This window comes from Typopeltis vanoorti, chromosome 21, assembly GCF_054136105.1.
Source record: "Typopeltis vanoorti isolate ZY-2024b chromosome 21, IOZ_Tvanoo_1.0, whole genome shotgun sequence".
NCBI lineage: Eukaryota > Metazoa > Arthropoda > Arachnida > Uropygi > Thelyphonidae > Typopeltis > Typopeltis vanoorti.
In genome coordinates, this window is record NC_143569.1 from 55,451,945 (window position 1) to 55,475,116 (window position 23,172).

A 23,172-nucleotide genomic window follows, 5' to 3' on the forward strand; every position below is an offset into this window, starting at 1 on the left:
AAAACCAAAGTACTGCACAGAAGCTTTTACAAATCAGAGGCTGTTCCTGGAATCAGCAGAAGCCTTGAAACATACTCCAAACCTCAACAAGTATGGCTGTATAAATCTACCAAAGATTTGGGAGACAGTCATCCTAAGACTAAATTAATCTGGTTTTTATTTATTTATTTATTTTTTTAACTTAGATGGTGCCTAATTAGGACTTTAGTCTTTGTGTTGCATGCTACAATTACTTATACTAGTCCCACTGTTACACAGGATTGTGGTTGTCTCACTACTGTAACAAACTTTGTTTGTATGCTCTGAAGATGCTGGCTATAATATCAGCGAAATATTAGCAGTTAAGTTAATAAATAGTTATTTTCTTATCAATCTGGGTTTGCATCTATACTGAGAATTGATTATGCTGTACCATTTTGACTGCACATTCAACCAATATTCATCCGCTCATTAAAAATGGACTTTAAGCTATAGCAATATTTCTTTTCAAATGCTTATTTTAATTGTTTATTCTGTGTATAAAACATTTCATACAATGTTTATTTTATATAGGGCCTGTACTATAATTTCGAGGTATTCCACATGAGGGAAAAACAGATACCTGTTGACAGTGTAGAAATAAAAGGTAAGCATTTGTGGTTCAATCTGAATTTTAAAAATCATTGCTCTAAGCAAGCATGAAGAGAAATTTATTATTAATGTTATTTGAGATTTCTTCAGTCGTGAGTCATTGGGAAGTGTCTGTCCTTCCTAAGTTATGTAACTTAAAAAACACAGTACTTACTGTGCCTCACCTTAAAACTCATTCAAGAACAGAGCACTCATCATCACCACCACCTCAGTAAAGCATTTCATAACCTGATTGCCATTAAATGTCCCTAGTCAGGATTGGCAGCACATACAATGACAAGCAGGGAGGTCGCAATACATATGTCTGAATATTTCAGAGACATAGAGAAGAAGAAATGCAAATCAGGATTGGCAGCAAATTACGATGTTCCTATAGATTACAGTTTCTGTTCAACAGTGTTTAAAGTGTCATCAGAAATTATAAAACAACTAGAACAGTTCAGCAAGAACCAAGGTATGTATTACATCAAGTATGATCATCTCATAAATCACCTAGCATATGCAGAAGCCAGTGGCACACATATTGCCACTAACCATCAAGTACTGTTAGCCTCTCTCTCTTTTTTTTAAATAATTGTGCTCATTGCCTGTTTTGCAGCTAAACTTTTTTATTTTATTCACCAATCTCCTGATGATGTGAAACAGTTTTTCATGAAACTAGTTGAGTATCTGAATAAGTAAATTTTTTTCCACGAAGTTATTCTGTGATTTAATACCATCATAACAATTTCGTTATACAGTACAAGCTTCTAGTTGGGTCATTATTGATGATCTTTGTCACATTATATAGTACATCATTATTTGGAAAACTCATTAACATTTGTCTGTGGAATCTTTTATTATGAATAAGTTCAGAATTTTTCATAGCTGCTGGCAACATTTTCCAATGACTGAACTGTATCTTGTTAAAATTCCTCACTTGAATCGATGAGGTATTTCAGGGGACGCATTTGATGCTATTACTTTAATCAGTTCTGGTGTAAAATCTCTCATCATATGTGACTTCGTAACTTATCATATTCGTTTTTGCATGTTTTTTGTTTAGGAGAATGTACTTAGAGAAATGTTAATTTCTGTAATAATATTGTAATGAGCCTTTGTTAAAATAGTGTGGCTCTTGACAGCATCGTGTAACGATATTAACTCATGTTCAGTAAGTAATTATAAAAATAGTGAAGAATTCCATGAATTGTCATAGATAGAAATTTCCAAAGATGTGCGAAGAATGACATCATCATGTCCAAAGGTCAATACATGACCATTTATAAGAGATGCGCACAAGGGAAGTCCAAGTGTATATAAGGCAGGCCGTCGAGGAGGAAATTTGTCTTGGTTTTCTAAGCCATCTCTAACCTGGGTCCACCATCACGTAAGGTTGTTCTCAGGAATTGAAAGAGAAGGAAGTTTGTCTTAGGGTTCTCAAACCTTCTCTTACCTGGGTCCACTGTCACACTAGATTCGCTGTCGGAAATCTAAAGATAAGCGTCATGGGTTCTGATCTTCTGCTTGGGTCTCTCATCACATGAGAAGTATTGTGTCAATCGTCTCGAAAGGAAAGAGCTGTACATTGCCACTCAGCTAAGGGGGAGTCCTATATGGTAAGGAATAATAGCGACTTGAACAGGGAAGAAATTTAGCGCGGAAAATCAGGAATGAGCCAGCAGATGGAAAGACAAGAAGACTTACATGTGAACAAAAGGTTAATGTGAAAGACAGTGTGCTGAACAAAAAATTTTAAGGAGTTATACATGTGTTAATTTCTGAACAAGAATGTATATCAATTGTGTTTGTTTATAAGATATTGCATATTATTATTAAGAGAGACCTCCAGGGAATCATAGACTCATCGAGGGAAGCCATATACTACACACACACACACACACACACACACACACACACACACACACACACACCAGCTATCATACTTATTCTTGAATTCATTCACGCTGCTTCTACTCATATCATCCAAAGGCAATCCATTCCAATCACGCACCACCCTCTGAGAGAAAAATCTATCCTCACACCCTTCTTGGCGGCCTTCATTCTCAGCTTCCAAGGATGCCCTCTTGTCCTATCCCCACCCTCCATAAATTGAAAAATTCCATTAATTGAAATCCTGTATGACCCTTTCAGAAGTTTGTAAGTCTCAATCATATCACCCCTCTTTCTCCTGTTTGCTAGTGTCTGCAGTCTACAATTTCTCAATCTGTCTTCATAAACAGTATTCCACAATCCTAATATCATTTTTAACATCTTGTTTGTACTCGCTCCATTATATCAGAATCACAACAGAAACCAGGAGACCAGACCTGCACACAATAGTCCAAGTGAGGTCTTATCAAAGCCTTGTAAAGAGGCACAATAACATCATTATCTTTACATGTGAATGTTCGTTTCAGCATTTCAATCATCTTTTGAGTTGTATTTGCAATCTTTGCCACATGGCCCCCTGAACTTCAACTTCCTATCTACTAACACTCCAAGATCCCTAGCCTAATCCCACCAATATAATACAACATTGGATATTTAATCATGCCAAAGTGAATGACTTTACATTTACTCACATTGAACTGGCACCCATTTTCCCATGCCCACAATTCCAGCCTATTCAAATCATTCTGCAAAGACTGCATATCTGCTGCATTCCTGATTATCCTTCCTATCTTTGCATCATCAGCAAATATCTGTATATCTCTTGTCAGATCTTTTCCAATATCATTAATGTACTGATCCTTGTGGTACACTACTTGTTACCTTAAACCTTGCACACTCATATCTCCCATATACCACTTTTTGATATCTGTCAGTCATAATCCATTTATAATCTATACCCATATTCTCTAATTTATGCAACAGTCTACCATTCTGTATTCTGTCAAAAGCCTTAGCAAAATCCAAAAGTATCATGGTGTATCCATTCCCCTTGTGTATTTCAATGGTAACATTGTTATAGAATGTGAGCAACTTGCTAAAACACGACCTTCCCTTAGCAAACCCATGCTGCATTGCAAAGTAGAGATTCAATGTCAACCCATTTCTGAATGCAAGCCCTAACCAATTTTTCCAAAATCTTCACCACCACTCCTGAGATACTAATACTGATATTGAATTAGGCTTACACAGATATTCCTTATTGTCAGTTAATGTATATATATGACAGGCAGGTTATTCTAGATTCTGAATTAGATTTAAAGGAAGAAAATGAGAACTAAGTTTGGATTAGAAAGAATTGAGAATAACAAAAGAATTGTAATGAAATTACATATATGTGTTAATGTGAATTATTTTGTGAATATTCCCTTTTGAATTAAATAAATGGTTTGTGAACAACACATTGGACTGATTCTGTCAATCCTAAAAAAAAATTCGAACCTGCATAAGATAGAAGTTTATGGGATTTATAATTAACCCATGGCTAATTTACAGTAAGGATATATATATATATATATATATATATATATATATATATATAAAAGCAGTCGTAAAACAATAAATTTGTTAAACTATAGAGCGTGAGAACATAACACATAGTAGAAATAGATAGATGACAGCAGTCCTTAGCTAAGGCAGATGACCATTCCCAAATATTAAATAAAAGAAAACAAAGACAAAGCAGGGTTGAAAAACAGAGTAATATAAAAGTAGAACCTAGTAATATAAAAGCAGAACGCAATTATAATACTAGGGCTATTTGAAGCTGCTTCAAAGGTAGCAGACTGATGTGATTTTCCTCGTGCAGTACTGTGTGTTCATGAAGTACAAAAAATGTGGCACTTCAAACCTTCATTATGCAAAGTAGTTATGCCATATTAGGTAACAACTTATCTTCTGTCTGTTTATTCACACCTGCCCCATGATGATTTGTTGTCTTTAGCTATGGAACTATACTCAAAAAACTATTAACTTATTCTAGAGTATACGCATTCCTCTCTTGGCAATTTAATATTCAGTCTTGTTTATTCATTTGCTATCTAAATACTTATCTGTGGTTTCCTTTTCAGAGTTGAGGCATTTTCCATTAACATTACTGCTTATAAAAAAAAGCTCATGAATTTTATCAGGTTCTTCAGAATTAAATATGAAATTCTCTTATACAGTTATTAAATTTCACTAGCATCCAATAAAGTAATATATTAGGATAGAATATTTCAAGTGCATTTACACTAAGTTACTACATTTTTCATGAAAAACTGGGTACTATATTACTTATTACTTGTAGATAGGCTTTAAATGTTGCACATCTGGGCTTAGACATGGCTTCTAATTTATTTTAGGAAATGACAACGTAAACAATATTATTAATTATAAAAACTTTAATAACTTATGTTTCGGCAATGTTACATTACCAAACAATTATATGTGCAGGCACTCACCCCTAAGCAAATGAGGCTGAAGTCAGTCCTAGAATCCTAAAAGGTGTCTCCTAGTGAGGTAAATTGGATTATATTGCTGTTGGGCTGACGATCTTAGAGTGTATGCTTCCCAAATTTCGGGCAGTTTCATGCACCCAAATTTGTTGAGTTTTGGGTTTTTCAGAACTGGAAAGATCCAAGGCATAGTCTTTCATACTTGTACTTCCTGCAGTGTAATAAAGTGGCCTTCTTTCAGCGTATCCTGTGGTGGGTGTCCAAAGCATGGTCAGCAAGTCCTTAGTGGCTTTATTGGTGGAACCAGTGTAATCCTTGTGTTTAGATATCCTGATATTGGCTGTCCTACCTGCTTGGTCATAGTAGGACAGTTTGCAACTGCAAGGGACCTGGTATACTCCAGGTCAGTCTAGGGGAAGTGGCTGGTCTTTAGTGGAGCAGATAAGCCAATTTCTTATGTGATTTGTAAATGGTTGTGAGGTCATATTTCCTTAGAATTTTTGTTAATTTTTTGGATGTTTCCTGGATATATGGAATGGTGATAGATTTTGAGTAATCTCTGCTTTGAAGTGGGGGTTGTGGTTACCTGATTTTAATATGGATTTTGTGGGGGGTTGTAGCTATTGGTTAAGAAGGTGTTAAGGATATGGTTAAGTTCAGTAGTTAGGGCATTGTTATCTGAACTGATTAATTTTGTCCTGCTGTATAGGGTTTTTATAATCCCTTATTGTTGGGAGAGGGAGGAGATGACTGCTGGTGAATGCATCTACCTGTATCTGTAGGTTTTCTGTAAGTGGAGAATCAGGAAAAATCAGCCAGGAATCCATCAAACTTGGCATGTAATCAGTGTCTAGAAAAGGGATACTGTTGTTGTTTTCCTTTTCCAAGGTAAACTGGATCCTGGGGTGTTGATTGTTAAAGTGCATGGTGAAACTGTGGAGTGTATCCAGGCCATGCAGCCAAATGGAAAAACACATTATCCACATAACGTAGCTAGTGGGTTTATGTGGGGCAGAGTTTTAGGCTTTTTCTTCAAAGGTCTCCATGAAGAACTTGGTCAGGGTTGGTGAGAGCGGAGAACCCATGGCTGTCTACTCTATTTGTTTGTAGAATTTTCCTTGTCAAATGAAATAGCCTGAGTTCATGGTGAACTGAAATAGGGCTGAGGAAATTTGGCTTGGATGAGGTCTAAGCTATCTTTGAGTGGGACATTGAATAAGGAGAAGACATCAAACTGACCATTATGTCAGCGTGTTGGAGTGTGAGGTTTCTATACGCGTTAAAGTGGGCTGAGTTTTTTGTGTGCAAAGGTGTGTTGCCTTGTATGTTGTGTGAGCACTTTGGCTAAATGTTTGGTTAATTTGTATGTGGGGAATCAGTGCCATCCACAATGGGATGTAATGGTACATTTTACTTATGGATTTTTGGTAGTCAGTATATCTTGGGGGCTGGGTCTATAGTTAAAAGGTTTTAGTCTGTTTGTCACTCCCACAGCCAAGAGGTTACCTTCTTATGGAGCCAATGGAATGTTCTGATTTATGTGCTGGTAGGATCATATTCTATCAGCAGGTAGGTAGAACGATTGAAAAGTAAAGAGGCAAGCTTCCCTGTGTAATGTGATTGGTTTAAAACCACAGTGGCAATTCCCTTTTCTGCTTTGGTAATTACTATTTTTTTTTGTTGCTTTTCATTTCTTGCAGAGCTTCAAATTCTTTTTTTGATAGGTTGCTTTTTGGTAGTTTGGCTTGGGTGACAACACTGACCACATCCAGTCATGTTTTTGGCATTATCATTGGGAAGGCTGTGGATACCTAGTTTTACTTGTATCGTTATTCCTTCTGCAAGGTCTTTTTAAGTGCTATTGCAAAGTTGTGGTTATGTGTGAGTGTGCTAATTGTTTCAGGCTTTGGGGTAAGGGATGATGGGTTTATTACCATGTTAGGAGGTAGTTGAGTTTGGAAGGTGAGTTCTTTTGTAAGCTAAATTTGAAGCTCTTGCATGTCAGAAATGAAAAGGAAAAATAAATAAATAAATAAATAAAAATAACAAAAATTCCAAGGAAATATGATCTCACAACTAGTTACAAACCACTTAATAAATTGGCATCTCTTATCTACTCCACCAAAGACCAGCCGCTTTACCTAGACTGACCTAAAGTATACCAGGTTCCTTGCAGTTGCAAATTGTCTTACTATGGCCAAATAGGCAGGACAGCTATTATCAGACTATCCGAGCACAAGGACTACATCTGCTTCCACCAGTACAGCCGGTCAGGACTTGCTGACCATGCTTTGGACACACACCACCACCACCACAGGATACGCTGGAAGGTCACTTTATTACACTGCAGGAAGTACAAGTATGAAAGACATATTCCTTGAACTTTCCCCAGCTCTGAAAAAACCCAAACCTTGAGAAATTTGGGTGCATGAAACTGCCCAAAATTTGGGAAGCATACATTCTAAGATTGTCAGCCAATTTAGCCCACTAGGGGACACCGTTTAGGACTAGCTTCTGTTGCCTTTCTTCATCCTCATTTGCTTAGTGGGAGTGCCTGCGTACACATATCATTGTTTTGTGATCCCTGAAAATGGCAATGTAACGTTGCCGAAATATAGGTTGTTATTAATTAAAAGTTTTTATAGTTAATTATCTAGTTCTAATATCCTAAAATATTAGAAGTACTGTGGAAGACTTGGTTTTAAATCTAGTTGGCAACTAGGGGAAATTTTTGTAAGTCTTTTTTCAACCGGTTCCCAAGTTAGTTGATTTCTGGCACAGGCAAGTGGATTTCTTCTCCCAGAAACTCTAGTTTTTTGTCCAATAAACTCAAGAAAATTGACTAGAATCCACACTATTTCAGACATTAAATATATTGTGTTAGGTTTAGGGACCACGAGATGGCGATACTTTGAGCTGTCTCTTTACTGCATGTCGCTTAATTAGTGATAGCCTTGGGCAGCTATCTCTGATTGGCTACCAGTGGAGATTGAAGTTCCCACTCAGTCTCCAAAAGTTGGATAGGGCTAAAACGGCCTTGCCTACTCCCTATATGGGAATAAAAGGTGTTAGCTGATTTTTTTAATTATTATTATTAATAATAATAATTATTATTATTATTAGTAGCAGTAATGAGTTCTACTGAAATAGATCCATCTTGAACCAGCATGTAGAACAGAATACAACATTATCTTTCATGTGTTAAGCTCATCAGCTATCATTAATCAGTTTTGTTAAGACCAGATGATAATTTCTCAACCAGGCTAGTTTACCTGTTTATTGGAAGATAAATTGATGCAGGAAAAAAAAATAATAATAATAACACCACTTCTCCTCAGCAGCCCACTTAGACCTACATATAAAGAACCTAATAAAAATTCTTCCACTACTGACAGGATCCGAACTTCTCTCTTTCTCGATCAAATAAAGCATTTAGAGTCCACTCAGCCACACAGTTATTTATTGTGACATTGAGTTTCCTGTGCTAAGTAATACTTTTCTCCACTTTTTAAATCCAAAACTGGCCACTATTGATAAAACAAACAACGCTTCTCTTTCAAGTTTTGATCACTGGGTATACATGTAACCACTAGGAAGACTGAGTAATGCAGCAATAATTGTATATTATTTCACTACCCATTATTCTGAAAAAAAAAATAGCAAATTGTTTAATTAGCATATGATGTTTAATTGACAAATTGCAATTTGAACCATTTAATCTTTTTTCATTCCACAGAAAACATAATAGCATTTGCTTGGGAACCAGTTGGTAGCAAATTTGCTATAATTCATGGAGATAGCCCCCATATAAGTGTCAGCTTTTATGGTATCAAAGCAGGGAGTACAGTTGCTCTTTTAAGTAAGTCATTAATTAATTTTCATTAATAATTCAGAAAAGTAAATTCATTTGTTCCTTCTAATAAAGATTAATTGACTATAAGTAAGCTGTTTATTCTGTATGTATAGTCAATTTATGCTAACATGGTTTTCCAGCCATCAGGTTGCAGGTTCAAATGTCACTATAGCATGGATATTCTGTGAAAGTTTTGGGGTTTTATCTGTTTTTTTATTGTGTTAGACTGCTAACCTGCTTTGTAGCAATCTGAAGCAGCTTAAAAATATGCATTGGTTAGTTACTCTCTAGAGTTATCAGATTATCTAATCCCCTTAGGCCATTTACAGTACTAAATGCACGATAAGTGTATAGTCTTATGTGTAGGTTTCACACAAACTGTATAAAGGAAGGATAGATAACACTATACACAAAGATGTTTAAATTTACAGTTTAGGTTAAGATCTATCTAATTTATTAATAGCTGTTTTAGGTTAAATATATTAAGAATGGTTATGGTTGAGTAATTGTGAAATGAGGGAGGGAGTAAAATTCGAACCGTTCATCAAAATTGTTTGGCTTAAGCCAGCATAAAATATTCTTTATCACTTAACGATCAGATGAATCAATTACTAACTTAAGATATAGTTCAATACTATAGTCTAGTTATTACCGTTGGTGAATTTTCACAATTCACACTTTTTTTGACTGTGATGAAAATTGTCATCTGGAATTTCTATATTTTTAATTTCTGAAATGTGAATTTTAGAATGTGAATTGAATATTTAATTTTTTTCACCTTCACTTTAAAGTAAAATTGAAGAAGTGTTTAAAATCTATAATTCATAGCCTATTGAACAGACATATGGAATTAATGCTAGCATGATTGATAATTTTCCTGATTGGTAATTTGATTAGTAAATTGGTAATATTATTTTTAATGCCTGGGATTGGATGAAAGAAAAGAAATGCAGAAAATTGTGGATATTAAAGCTTGCATTACTATATCTAACATTGGAGCCCTATAGTGATAGTAAGCTATAACAAATGTCTGTAAAATTGTGGCCAATGCACCATAACATCAATGTTATACATAAGGAAATTCACTGTAGCAAACATTTTACTAAAAGTAATGCCACTCTTGTGATAGCACCTCCCCCCCCCCACTCAAAAGAGATGTTAAGAAAGATTTTTTAAAAAATAATAATAAATGAATAACTAAAAAATTCTGAAAAAAATTTTTTAAGCCTGCTTATACAGTATTTCTCAAAACAATTCCTTCCTCAATAAAACAACAACAACATTTCCTCCAATTCATAAACAAGTTTTTCAAAGCCACTATTAGGAAAACCCTTAACATTTTTCAAATATTTTCTCTCTTTCCTTTTATCACTTGGTCATTTTCAGTATGGATGTCCATGATGCATCTTCAATTTAGTAAATAACTGGAGCCAGCCCCAGATTTTAGGAGGAATGGTCCACATTTGCTTCAGTAGTTATCGAAGAAACTTGAAGTTGCAGAATATCCTACAGCCTGGCCTGGGTTTCATTAGACCTGGGTTGTTTTCTGAAGTCTTTCTGGTAGATAGGCTTATACGTTACTCATAACTAATATTTTTCAGAAAATAACAACGTATACCAAAATATTAATTATAAAAATGTTCCTATATTTCGGCACTGTTACATTGCCATCATCAGGGATCACCAAAAACAATGATATATGCACACAGGCACTAGCAAATGAGGCCGAAAAAATCCAGCCAAAGTCGGGCATGTCCTAAATGGCACCACCTAGTAGATTAAATTGGGTGGTCATAGCCACTGGGCTGAATATCTGAAGATTAATTAACATTTCCCAAATTTCAGGGAGTCTTATTTGTCCAAATTTGTTGAGATTTGAAAAGTTTTTCAGTGTGGAGGCAGCTTTGAGGAACAGCCTTTCATATTTGTATTTGCTGCAGTATAATAGAATGGCCTTTTTCCAGCATATATGGTGGTTTCATCATTGCCTGAAATCAAATTTCTTCAAAGTAAATAACATAGTATACAAACAATCAGAAGGTCTAGCCATGGGTAGCCCCCTGTCACCACCGTGCACAGACCTATTTATGGAAAAACTTGAAAAAGGATGTTTTTTCCACCATTTCACCTAAACCGTCGATTTGGTGGAGATATGTGGATGACGTGTTCATCATCTGGAAGGATACGATGGAAAACCTTCTCGTGTTTTTTAATAAAATCAACTCACTACATAATAAGATCAAATTCACTATGGAACTGGAGAAGAACAAAGAACTACCCTTTCTTGACATACTGGTGAGGAGAGAAGATAACAATGTCCAATTGTCCATTTACAAGAAACCCACTGATACAGGTAGATATCTACATTATTCGTCTAACCATCATAGTTCACAAAAACACAGCATCATTCGTATGCTCCGTAATAGAGCTAATAGAGCTTTAAGTTCTATTTCGAAAGAAGTAGATGTACAGAGAGAACTGTCATAAATAGCTAACACTATCTCTGAATGGATACCCTTCTAACATTTTAAACAAATTGCTTTTTAAAGACAACCTCCAACAACATAGAACGAGTCCCAATATGTGTCCACAGCTGTCATTCCATATATTAATTCAGTATCCACAAAATTGGCGAGAATGTTAAAAGCTCATAACATCAGAGTAGTTTTTAAACCAATATGTGTCCACAGCTGTCATTCCATATATTAATTCAGTATCCACAAAATTGGCGAGAATGTTAAAAGCTCATAACATCAGAGTAGTTTTTAAACCAACTACCACGATCAGACAAGTCTTAAGATCATCAAAAGATGAGGTACCTTTCTTCAAATTTCCTGGAGTATACGAAATTCCATGCATGTGTGGCCTTTCTTACATTGGACAGACCTCTAGAAGTTTTGAAATAAGACAGAAGGAACATGTGGGGGATGTCAATCACAATAGAATCATCATGTCTGGTTTAGCTCATCATTTCTCAACATCAAATCACATTATAGATTGGAAAAACAGTTCTGTGCCTTACATTGAGAATGACTACAGACACAGAACTTTCAAAGAAGCAGCAGTGGTGCTATGCACAGGCAATAATTTAAATAGAAATCAAGGTGCTATTCTTAAAGACATGTGAAAATATCTCATCAATTCCCCCAGCTCAACAGAACTACAATATGCGAAAAACTACACAACATGTGGTCATGTACTGGATTCTGACTGAAGCATTCGAACACATGCACGCCATCAAACATGAATTATCAAATGTAACGGCCTAGCAGTTACTAAAGTGTATGTTTTCATGTAACTTGGTGTATTTGTTTTCACACCTGTACAGCCTTGAAAATGCTAGACAGTGGCTAGTGAAACTTGTTGGCTCTTTGTATTTGTAATCATTAAATCTTATGGTCTTTTAACAATAAAAGTTCTTAGTCTTGTAAGAATGTTGTATATACACATACATACCATATAAAATATGTGTTAATGAACTGTTTATGTTATCTGTAAGGCTTCTGGTCAACAATAGGCTATTAGTAGTTAAGTTTTTGGGGAGTCAAAAGTTATATGTGGATTTTCGAACAACACGGGTGGTCGGCACTTCTAACCCCTGCGTTGTTCAAGGGTCACCTGTATTTTATTTTAAAATTTTAATAATCTGATGAAATTTTTTTCCAGGAAATTTATGCAATTCGGAGTTTATCCCATCTTCTGCTGCTTTGCCATTTTTTTATTTTACTTCGGTTGTCCTTTAATTCTTTCATTGGTATTATATCATTTAAAGTATTTTGTATGTTACTGGTGTAATTTTTTTTTTATGTTAATATTATCTCTCCAAAGATCTGTGAAGTAATTCAAGAATTTTTTTACATATATTTTGCAATTTATATTTGCAGTTTTTTATATCAGCATTCATTTGTTTTAGTATTTTATAAGCATTAGGTCTTATTTTGTGTCATTTTCTAGATACGATACAAATTTTTCCACAGCTTTCTCTGTGTCTCTTTTTAGTTTCTCTTTTGGCTATTGCTTGTCTTTTGTTATATTCAATTTTATCTTCTTTGCTACTTAACCATCTTTTAATTTTCAATTATTGTTTTTATTTCATTGCCCCATATATGTAATTTATTTTTTGTATGTGTTCCCAGACTTTCATATTGCTGATGTAATAATTTCTTTTATAGTATTCCATTCTTTCTCAATGTCTTCATTTTCTTGTGTTTTTTCTAAGTAGTTATTAGTCCTCTGTTGGTATAAATTTTGCATACTTGGATCATTTAGTAGTCTTACTTTGTAAATTAAATTTTTTAATTAGATTTTGTTTCTCTAGTTTGTTTATTTTTTTGTGACCATTTTGGTCGAAACCTTAGTTTTTGCCTGCCGATTTCTAGCCCTCTCTTCTGACTTTAACATCTAGGAAGAGGTTTGATGCTTTTTCATTTGCTATAAAGTAGTCTGTTGTTGATTTTTGTCCTCTTGCATGCATGTATATTTTTGTAGAATGTATTCATTATTTTTAAATTATGTAATCAATGAGTCGCTTTCCATTTTTGTTTACTGTTGGTTCTCCAAATATCTCTATATTATTATCAGTTTTTCAATCCTGTTCTGGCATTAAGATCTCTGGCTATAATTATATCAGCTAAAAAAAAATCAGCTAACGCCTTTTTATTCCTGTATACGGGAGTAGGCGAGGCCATTTAGCCCTATCTAACTTTTGGAGACTGAGTGGGCAGTTCAATCTCCACTGGTACCCAATCAGAGACAGATGGCCCAAGGCTCTCACTAATTAAGCGGTACGCAGTGAAGAGAGACGGCTCAAATGTGCCGCCATCTCGTGGTCGCTAGCCCTAACACAATATATTTAATGTCTGAAATAATGTGGGTTCTACGGTCGGTTTTCTTGAGTTTACAGGACGAAAAACCCGAGTTTCCGGGAGGAAAAACCTGCTTGCCCGTGCCAGAGATCGACTAACTCCAGAACCGGTCGAAAAAAGGCTTAGAAAAATTTCCTCTAGTCGCCGACTAGACTCGAAACCAAGACTTCCTTCGTGCGGCCAAGCGCGGTGGTATGCAAACGCCACATCCACTGAGCTACACAGGCTGCTATAATTATATGGTCTATTTTATTTAATTTTTCATATATTCCTTGTAACTGTTTGAAAAAGTAATCATTTTCTCCTTCTTTCCTTCTTCAGGAGCATACTCTCTAACAATTGTTAAACATTTGTTTCTTTATTTAATTTTAATCGCACTTCTAATATTCTTTGATTCCAGTATGTATAATGAGTTATTTTTGCTTTAATTGATTATTATGGATCCAAATCATTACACCAGCTTTTGCACATATTTGTTTGTCCATTCCACTATATGATATGATAATTAGTTGTTTCTTTTATTCTTTTTTTGTTTCTGTAAGAACTGCAATTTCTATATTTTCATCATTTAAAATTTTATCTAATCCTTTGTGCTGTGTTTCTAATGTTCCATTTTTTTGATGTAGTGTTAAAATTTTAACTATCTTTTATAAGGTCTTTACCATCCTTTAACACATTTGATAAGGTCATGTAGTATATTTCACTATATTTTTCTTTTCCAAAGTTTATTAACCTTTTCCAGTTTGCTGTCTTTTCTCATTATTTCTGTCCAGTTTGGATTTCATTGAGACTTGAAAGTACTATGTGTTTCCCTATGTCAAGTTACTAGCATGACGATAGGTATCCTAGTGGTGGGGCTGCCACAAGGCAAATATACTTGCTTTTTTTAGTAAATAGTGGAAACTACAGTTTGAGAGGAAAGAGTCATCTCGATTTAACATTAAACCATCTTCCTGTACTTCCTTCAATTCTAACTGCTGACTTACAACTCAAATAAAGACTAAGTATTGCTTGATATAATGCCCCATTGACAACATATAACTGTAGCATATTGAATAGTTTCTCACTTGGAACCTTGTCATATGCCTTTTCCAGATCGACAAAACTTAAATACAGATCTTTGTTATATTCCCATGCTTTCTCGACTATTTGTCGTAAAGTGAAGATCTGATCCTGACAGCCTCTGTTTGGCCCTGAATCCAGGCCAAATAGAGGCTGTTATTCTTCAAGCTTTTCTTCCACAATTCTTCTCAACTGTTTCTCAAGTATGTCTTCTCAACTGTTTCTGTTGCCGCTAGAGGGATTCGTAGTGTGTAGTGTTCGTGAAAGCTCCGGATAAGATAAGTATTATTTTCAGTTATCGTTGATAAATTTATTTAATATTGCGTAGTTTTGTTTTGCCTTGCGTCTCTTGGTGCATCTTTTGTGTGTTTTTGGTGTCTATAATTTATAATTTGATAAAATACGTTGCAAGTAAGTATGGCTTCAGTACGTAGGAAAATGGCAGCCAGTAATGATGGTGCGCCATCTTTATCAAAGAACGGTAGTATGAAAGAGATGATTCAGTGTACTAGCTGCGAAATGTACGCTTTGCGGAGTGCGGTCGGAGTGTGGTTAGATGATAATAAAGGAGTGAATGTGTGTAGAAAATGTAGGGAGAATGAGAAATTGAAGAGTATTTCGGATTGTGAGTGTGATATTTTTGTCAAACTTCAGAATGAAGAAAATAGGGATATGACAAGAAACGGCGAGGTTGTACCAGAGAATTGTGAGAGTGTGAATGTAGAAAGTGTGAATGATAGTATTAATGGTTTTACTGAGAATAAAAAAGATGAGATAGACGCAATGAGTGAGATCGCGTTGTTGAATGGTGCAATACAAAGGGCAAAACGTAATAAAATAATAATAAAAAGTATGACAGGAAAAATAGACGTATGAGTGTGAACATGTACAAAATGAAAGATAGAGTGCTGTATGGAGACTCGTTAGTACGAGGTGTGATAGTAGAGGATTTGACAAAATCGTACCAACCTGGTGCGACCATAAAGGATGTAACCGAGTCTATTAGAGAGCAAAAGGAAAGGGTGAAAGAAATGATTGTTATGGCAGGTACGAATGATTTGAAAGGAGAAAAAATGGAAATGATAGAAGACCTGAATGAATTGTTTGAGGTAGCAAAAGAAAAGAGTGAGAGAGTTAGAATGATTAGTCTTTTGCCACGGTATGACAGTGAAATGTTTAAAAGGAGGGCCATAATTGCGAATGACTTTATGCGTAGGCTATGTATGACGAGTAGTATGGAATTGGTGGACGTGTGGAGTGAGTTTGATGGGCGAAAGGATCTATATAAGATGGATGGCTTGCATTTGAATGGTTACGGTGTAAGAAGACTTGAGAAAGTGTTGCTGAATGTGGTGGATGTGCAAATTCAGGGAAACTAGATTTATTAAGGGGTGGGGCAGATATACAGTCCTTAGGGAGGCAGTTGAATGTAAGAATGAACATAATATGCCCGAGCAAATAAGGACAACAAATCAGTGGGATAGTTAATATAAGGCATCAAGGCAGGGTTGGGGCTAATGGGGGTCTTAAATTCATGTATACTAATGCTAGGAGTACTAGGAACAAGAAGGAAGAGTTTTTGGCCATGGTTGGCACTTCCAGACCACAGGTTATTGGCATTAGTGAAATATGGCTGACTGTAGATGATAATATAGCTAGTGGGATTGAATGTGATGGGTATAGTGTGTTCAGGAATGACGGAGAATAAAATCGGGGGGAGGAGTATTGTTGATGATAGCTGATGAGCTGCAGCCAAGGAGAATAGAAGTTGAATTGTAGGATAGAGAAAAGAGCACATTTGAGGCCATTTGGTGTGAGATTGTGGCTAGCAGAACTAAATATACAATTGGGTGCTGCTATAGACCAGGTGATGGAAAAGATGGTGGTGACAGTATGCACAAGAAGAAATGAGTGGAAGGAGGGTGATTATTATGGGAGATTTCAACTATGGTCGCATTGATTGGAGTGAGGAGAGGACACACGGGAGGAAGGAATTGGATTTTATGCGGTTATTAAGGGATAACTATCTGCGACAGCATGTAATGGAAAATACTAGGGGTCAGAGTGCTTGACCTAGTAATTACATCTGAGGATTTGGCTGTAATAACAAATATGACCACATTGCCACCAATCGGTGAGAGTGATCATAGTGTCTTGACTTGGGAGGTGGCTAAAGGTGAAGAATTTTCAATTAAGACAGGGTACATGTGGAATTATCGGGCTGGAAAGTATAACGAGCTTAGGAGTTTGATTGGTTCAGTGCCATGGCATGTACAACTGCAAGGACTAGAAGTCGATAGTGCATGGGAGGTAGTTAAGAAGTGTTTGCATGAAGCAATGGCTGACTGTATACCTAGAGTCCGAATAATAAATCAACTAGGGGTTAAATGGATGAATAACACCATTAAGCTTGAGGTGCAAAAAAAGAAACAAGTATGGAGGGAATTTAAGGAGAAAGGTGACTGGCAGGCACACGAACGGTATAAAGCGCAGGCCAGAAGGGTAACGAGTGTGGTAAGAAAAGCAAAAAAGGATTACGAAAGAACATTGGCCATGCAGGCTAAAGAGAATCCTAAACAGTTTTTTAGATATGTAGCAAGTAAAAGGAAAAATGTACATGGCAGAATGATTTTAAAGAATGCCGATGGTAGATACGTAATTGAATCAGTTGATATAGTTGAGTTACTGAGTGAGCACTTTGCAAGAATATATCATCCAGGTGGTGACATTGCAGAAACGAATGTACCAGTTGAGCATACGGGAATTGTGGTGAATGAAGTGGCGGTGAATAGTCTATTGCATAACCTCAATGTCAATACATCTGTGGGATTGGATGATATACCAGCTCGTGTTGTACGAGAAGCAGCTAAAGAATTGTCAGTACCCTTGACCATTTTGTTTAATATGAGTCTCGGGTTTGGGTTAGTCCCGACTTTTATACCACCATACTTCAGCATTTCTGGTTGAATATTATCTACTCCTGTTGCCTTTCCACATTTCAAACCTTTGATGGCTTTTTCTACTTCAGGTATGGATATCTGTTCCTACCTGTATGCCTGTTGAGTGTTTTCTACCACTGTGCCATCACTGCTTGTTTCATTTAGCAATTTTTTAAAGTAATTTAATTACTCCATACTTCAAGGATATCTTTTTCTCTCGTTTTCATGTCACCTTTATCATCTCTAACTCCTTTTACAGCAATCTTTTCTCCATTTCTATGATTCTTCAACAACCTTCAGAATATCCTGCCAGCTTCTTGATATTTATTTTCTATGTTCTTGCCTGTCTTCCTATGACTTTTGTTTAGCTAGTTTTACACAGTGTTTCGCTTTTTTACATTTTTCTCTGTATTCTCTAAGAGCAAGAGCTGACTTATTTGCCAGGAACTTTTGATATGCTTTCTTCTTTTTCTTCACTGCCTCTTTAACTTCCTGTGTCCACCATGGAGTTCTGATTTTTCTATCCTTCACCACATGCCTCCCTGGCTGAATCAATCAGGGTTTTCTTCATTGTCACAAAATCTTCAAGGTTTGGTTCCTGTTCTCAAACTCTTTCATTTTTTCTTTAATAATCTTTGTATATTTTAGTCTACAGTTCACATCTGAGAGCTGCTCAACTTTTATTCGCTTTAAAACTTTCTTACATGTTATTCTTTTCAATATGAAATTCAATTTTATACTGCTCAAGACTAAATAGTGATCACTTCCAATTTCAAATCCTCTGTACACTCTGGTGTCCTGTACCAGGGAGAAAACATCACTATCAACAATAACATAGTCAATGAGACTTTTCTTCTTTCTTGCTTCTTCTCTCCATGTGAATTTGTGCACATTTTTATGTTGGAACATGGTGTTAGTAATAACCAGTCCATGTCCTGAGCAGAAATCCAACAGGTATTTGCCATTATTATTAGCTTTGATCTTTTCTCCAAATTTTCCCAAAATATTTTTGTATGTCTGACAATCATTTCCTACTCTGCTATTTAAATCCCCAAAAAAGGACCAACTTTTCCTTTTTTTCACGTCAGTTGTTTTTTCTAAAGCATCAAAAAATTCCTCCACTTCTACCTTAGTAGAACCTGCTGTGTCACCATAGGCACAAATAAGTCTCATTGTCCAATTCCACATTCTGATATTAGCCCACATCACTCTACTTGAGATTGCCTGCCATTCGAGTAGATTAGCCTTGTATGTTGTGTTGAATACTATAGCTACTCTTTCTTTTCCTTGATTGTCATTTCCTGAATATAACATTTTGTATTTATTGCTCAGAAAATCTCACCAGTTTTTGTATTTTTTGTTTCATTCACCCCTATTATCTGGTACTTATCTAATTCCTCAGCTAGCTCCATTTTTTTGCAATTCAGGCTTCTTATGTTGATAGTACCGATCTCTAACTCTGGTGATGTTGAGTTGGGCTGTGCTTTCAGATTTGTTCCAGTAGCTGACTTTTGGCTGTTCACCCTGTTTCCCTGGCAAAAACAACAGGGGCGTTGTTTAACCGGGCGACGCCCCAGCCAGCATGAAATTTTTTCATGTTGTACCATCATTTTGTATATTGGTTTAAGCCAATAAGAATACAATTTGGTCGGCTAAATCCCAAATTGCTAGCTCATCTTCGTTCGTTCAGTATCCAGGTAGATACCCAACAGGGTGCACCACGAGAAGGTGAGGATTGGACATTAGGTCAGAAGCCTTGGTCGGTTCTCTGCATTCCTTTAAAGGCTATATGGTGGTCTGCTCTCAGTTATACAGCTTTGACCCTTAAGCACCCCTTAATCTCCCTGTATTAAAATTTATTTAAATTGCCAGGTGGCATCGCTTTTGTTTTACTGATATTTAAATTAAGCCTGGCTTTGTTATGTTCCATCTTCACCAATAGAATCAACCACTCCAGATCTTCCTTAGTTTCTGCGATGAAGGTTATATCATCTGCATATCATAAATTATTTATTTTTCTGCCAGTAATCTTAATTCCATCTGGATCTTTGTCTAAATCAGCCATTCTCATAATATTCACTATAAATATTAAAAACATTAGGCTATAGTATACAATCTGCCTCACCCCTTTTTCCACTCAAATACTGTCTGTTTCTCCAGGAACTGTTTTTACTCAAGCTTCTTGGTTGTCTTATCAAGCTCTCTTATAAGAGAATTAGATGTTCAGGTATTCCCATTGATCTCATTACAATCTACAGTCTGTTGTGATTCACACAATCAAAAGCTTCCTTATAACCAATAAAACAAATGAATACGTCTGAAAATCTCTTGTTCTTTCTGTAATCCATCTCATATTGCTATTTGGTCTTTAGTTCCTCTACCTGTTCTTGTGGCATTTCTCTCTTCATATATGGCTCCAACCTTTGTTGGGTCGCTTTCAGCATAACTTTACTTGCATATAAAATTAAAGCAATGGTTCTATAATTCTCACAATCTCTGGCATTTGATTAGGATGAATGTTTTCCAATCTCTAGGTAAATATATTTTCTTCCACACTTGTTGACAAATTTCAGTCGATATATTCACTACTTCATCCCCCAGCTGCTCTCAATAATTCCACTGACATACAGTCAGCTCCAGGCTTTTTTTTTTTGGCAGCTGTTCCACTGTGATATCACTTCACTTTTCATTATTATGGGTTTCTCGAGAAATTCTCTCCTTTCAAATTCTTCTTCAATATTATTATCTTACATGTACAAATCCTCTGTATACGCTTTCCATCTTTCTTTCATTGCTTCTTCCATCAGAAGACATTTTCCTGAATTACTTTTCAACTCCTAATCTGAGGATAAATTTCCATGTAACATCATTTATTTTTCTAAACAGATCTCTTGTTCTACCTATAATATTTCTTTTTTCAATTTCCTTGCCTTGTTCAGATGTTTTTCCTTATCTTTGTTACTCTGTCTTTGGAAATCCAATTCTCTTCCTGTCTTCTGCAATTTTTAATTTCTTTCTGACTTCTACTTTAAATGCTTCATTTATAAGATTTAAATCAAATCTGATATTGGCCTTTTGTTTCTTCTTAGTCCTTAATTAAAATTTAATTTCAGCTATCAATAATTCATGATCTTTCCCACAGTCTGCACCAGTGTTTTTGCTGCTTGGATAGCACTCCTCTATCTTCTGCTGGCAACAATATAGTCTTTCTGATTTCATTCCTCAGTCCTACATGTGATGCCTTATTCTTCTTTTTCACCCACTTTTGCATTCTGGTCACCTAATATCAAGAGAAAATCTATTTTATCAATATTGTATACTACTTGTTGCAAGCTGGTGTAAAATTCTTCTACCTCATCATCATCACTTGAATCTGTTATACACCTGTATAACATTCACTGAATATGCCTTTATTGTGATTAGAATTATTTTATCGGACACAGGGTTGTAACCCAAAATCTATTTTTTGTATTCTCTTCTAACTATGAATGCTACTCCATTTCTTTGAAGGTTTTCATGTCCAGGGTAATTCATCATGAAATCATCAGTATCAAAGTGACCTATTCCTTTCCATCTGAGTTCACTGATTCCTGATATCTTAACTTGAGTTCTTCTAATTTCTTTCTTTGCCAGTTCTGGTTTTCCTTGATACATGCTTCTTGCATTCCATATTCCTATTTTATGTCAATCAGTAAAGCAGAGGCATCTTCTTCTGAGATTAACTCTATCAGAAGTTGAACTTCCAGAAGGCTTTGATCCAGCTTCTTCATTCTTTTTAACTTCATTGTAAGTTCCTCTCTGCTTTTCCCTAGTAGCAATTTCAGTGCCTTCTGACCTAGGTATTCCATCTTCCAGCGCTATATCACAATAACTTCATGCAAAGCACACATTCCACAGACAAATGTATGCTTTGCCGAGAATGGCTGGAGTTTGGTTTGAAAGTGATAGTGAAGGGAAAGTGTCGATCAAAAGTGTATCTCAGGTCACGAGATTGAAGAATTGGATGAAAATCAGAATACAATTGAAAATTGTGATGTAACGCCTGATAGCCTTGAGAGTGAGATTAAATGTGACACGGTTGAATGTGAGAGTAAAAGTGTTGAACGAGAGAATAGTTCGACTGATGTAAAAAATGAAGAGTTAGCTGCAATGAGGGAGATAGCTCAGTTTTGTGGAGTGATTGCAAAAATGTCTACCGAGTGGATCAGCTAATAACAAAAAGAAGTGCAAGATAAGACAAATGAGGGCATGATCGAGAGAGAGAGAGAAATTAAGGAGCGAGTATTATACAGTGGTTCAGTTGTGAAAGGTGTGATCAGTGAGAGTTTGACAAAATCATGCTTTCCTGGCATGAAAATTAATGATGTTAATGAGGCTATTAGAGCACAAAAGCGTAGGGTGAAAGAAATGATTGTAGTGGCTGGAACGAATGATTTAAAAGGTGAGAAATATGGCATGGGAGGAGGGCTGAAGAATTACTGGAAGTAGCAAAAGAAAAGAGTGAGAGAATTAAGGTAGCGAGTCTCTTGCCACAGTATGACAGAGTAGAGCTGAGAAGGAGGGGCCATAATAGCGAACGACTTGATGCATAGGTTATGTAGGAGGAGTGGTGTGAAGTGAGTTTGATAGGCGAAAGGACTTATACAAGAAGGATAGTTTGCATTTGAATGGATTTGGTGTTTGGAGACTGGAAAAATTGTTGTTGAATGAAGTGAAAGTGGATGTGCAGAATCAGGGAACTAGAGCTTTTTTTTGGGGGGGGGGGGGGGGGGAACTGTTCAGTGGATATGCAGACATCAGTGAGGCAGTTGAGTGTAAGAATGTGTATAATATGCCTGTGTTAGTAACAGTGGTAACAAACCAGAATGGGGTAATTAGTGTAAGGCAACAAGATAGGGGTGGGCCTAGGGGAGCTATTGCACTTTATGTACACTAGTGCCAGGAGCATTAGGAACAAGCAGGAGGAATTTTTGGCATTGGTTGGCTCATCCCAGCGATAGGTTATTGGCATTAGTGAGACATGGCTAACAGAGAATGATATAGTTAGTGGGATAGAATGTGAAGGGTATAGTGTGTCCAGGAAGGATAGAGAGAAAAGAAAAGAATGAGGAAGAGGAGTGTTATTGATGATAGCCGATGAACTGCAGCCAAAGAGAGTAGGAGTTCAACTGCAGGACAGTGAAAATAGCACATTTTCAATCTGGTATGCGATTGAGGTCAGCAGAACAAAATATACAGTTGGGTGCTGCTATAGACCAGGAATGGAAAAGATGATGGAGATTGTATGCATCAGCAAATAGACTCAATGAGTGGAGGAGTAATTATTATGGTGGATTTCAACTATAGTTACATTGATTGGAGGGAGGGAGGAAATGGATTTTATGCAGTTACTAATCGATAATTACCTGAGACAGCATGTAATGGAATATACTAGGGGGGTTCGAGAGTGCTCGATC

At 36.1% G+C, this 23,172-nt stretch overlaps 1 protein-coding gene across 1 annotated transcript in view; it reads left to right on the forward strand.

The window, feature by feature from the left end:
• The window catches only part of eIF3b (eukaryotic translation initiation factor 3 subunit b), a 242,628-nt gene that overhangs the window by 149,976 nt on the left and 69,480 nt on the right, over positions 1–23,172 (forward strand). Inside the window, exons 10-11 of the mRNA XM_090410856.1 lie at positions 553–625; positions 8,734–8,856. Of these exons, the coding sequence (XP_090266982.1) occupies positions 553–625; positions 8,734–8,856 (196 nt within the window). The remainder of the gene's footprint in view (positions 1–552; positions 626–8,733; positions 8,857–23,172) is intronic.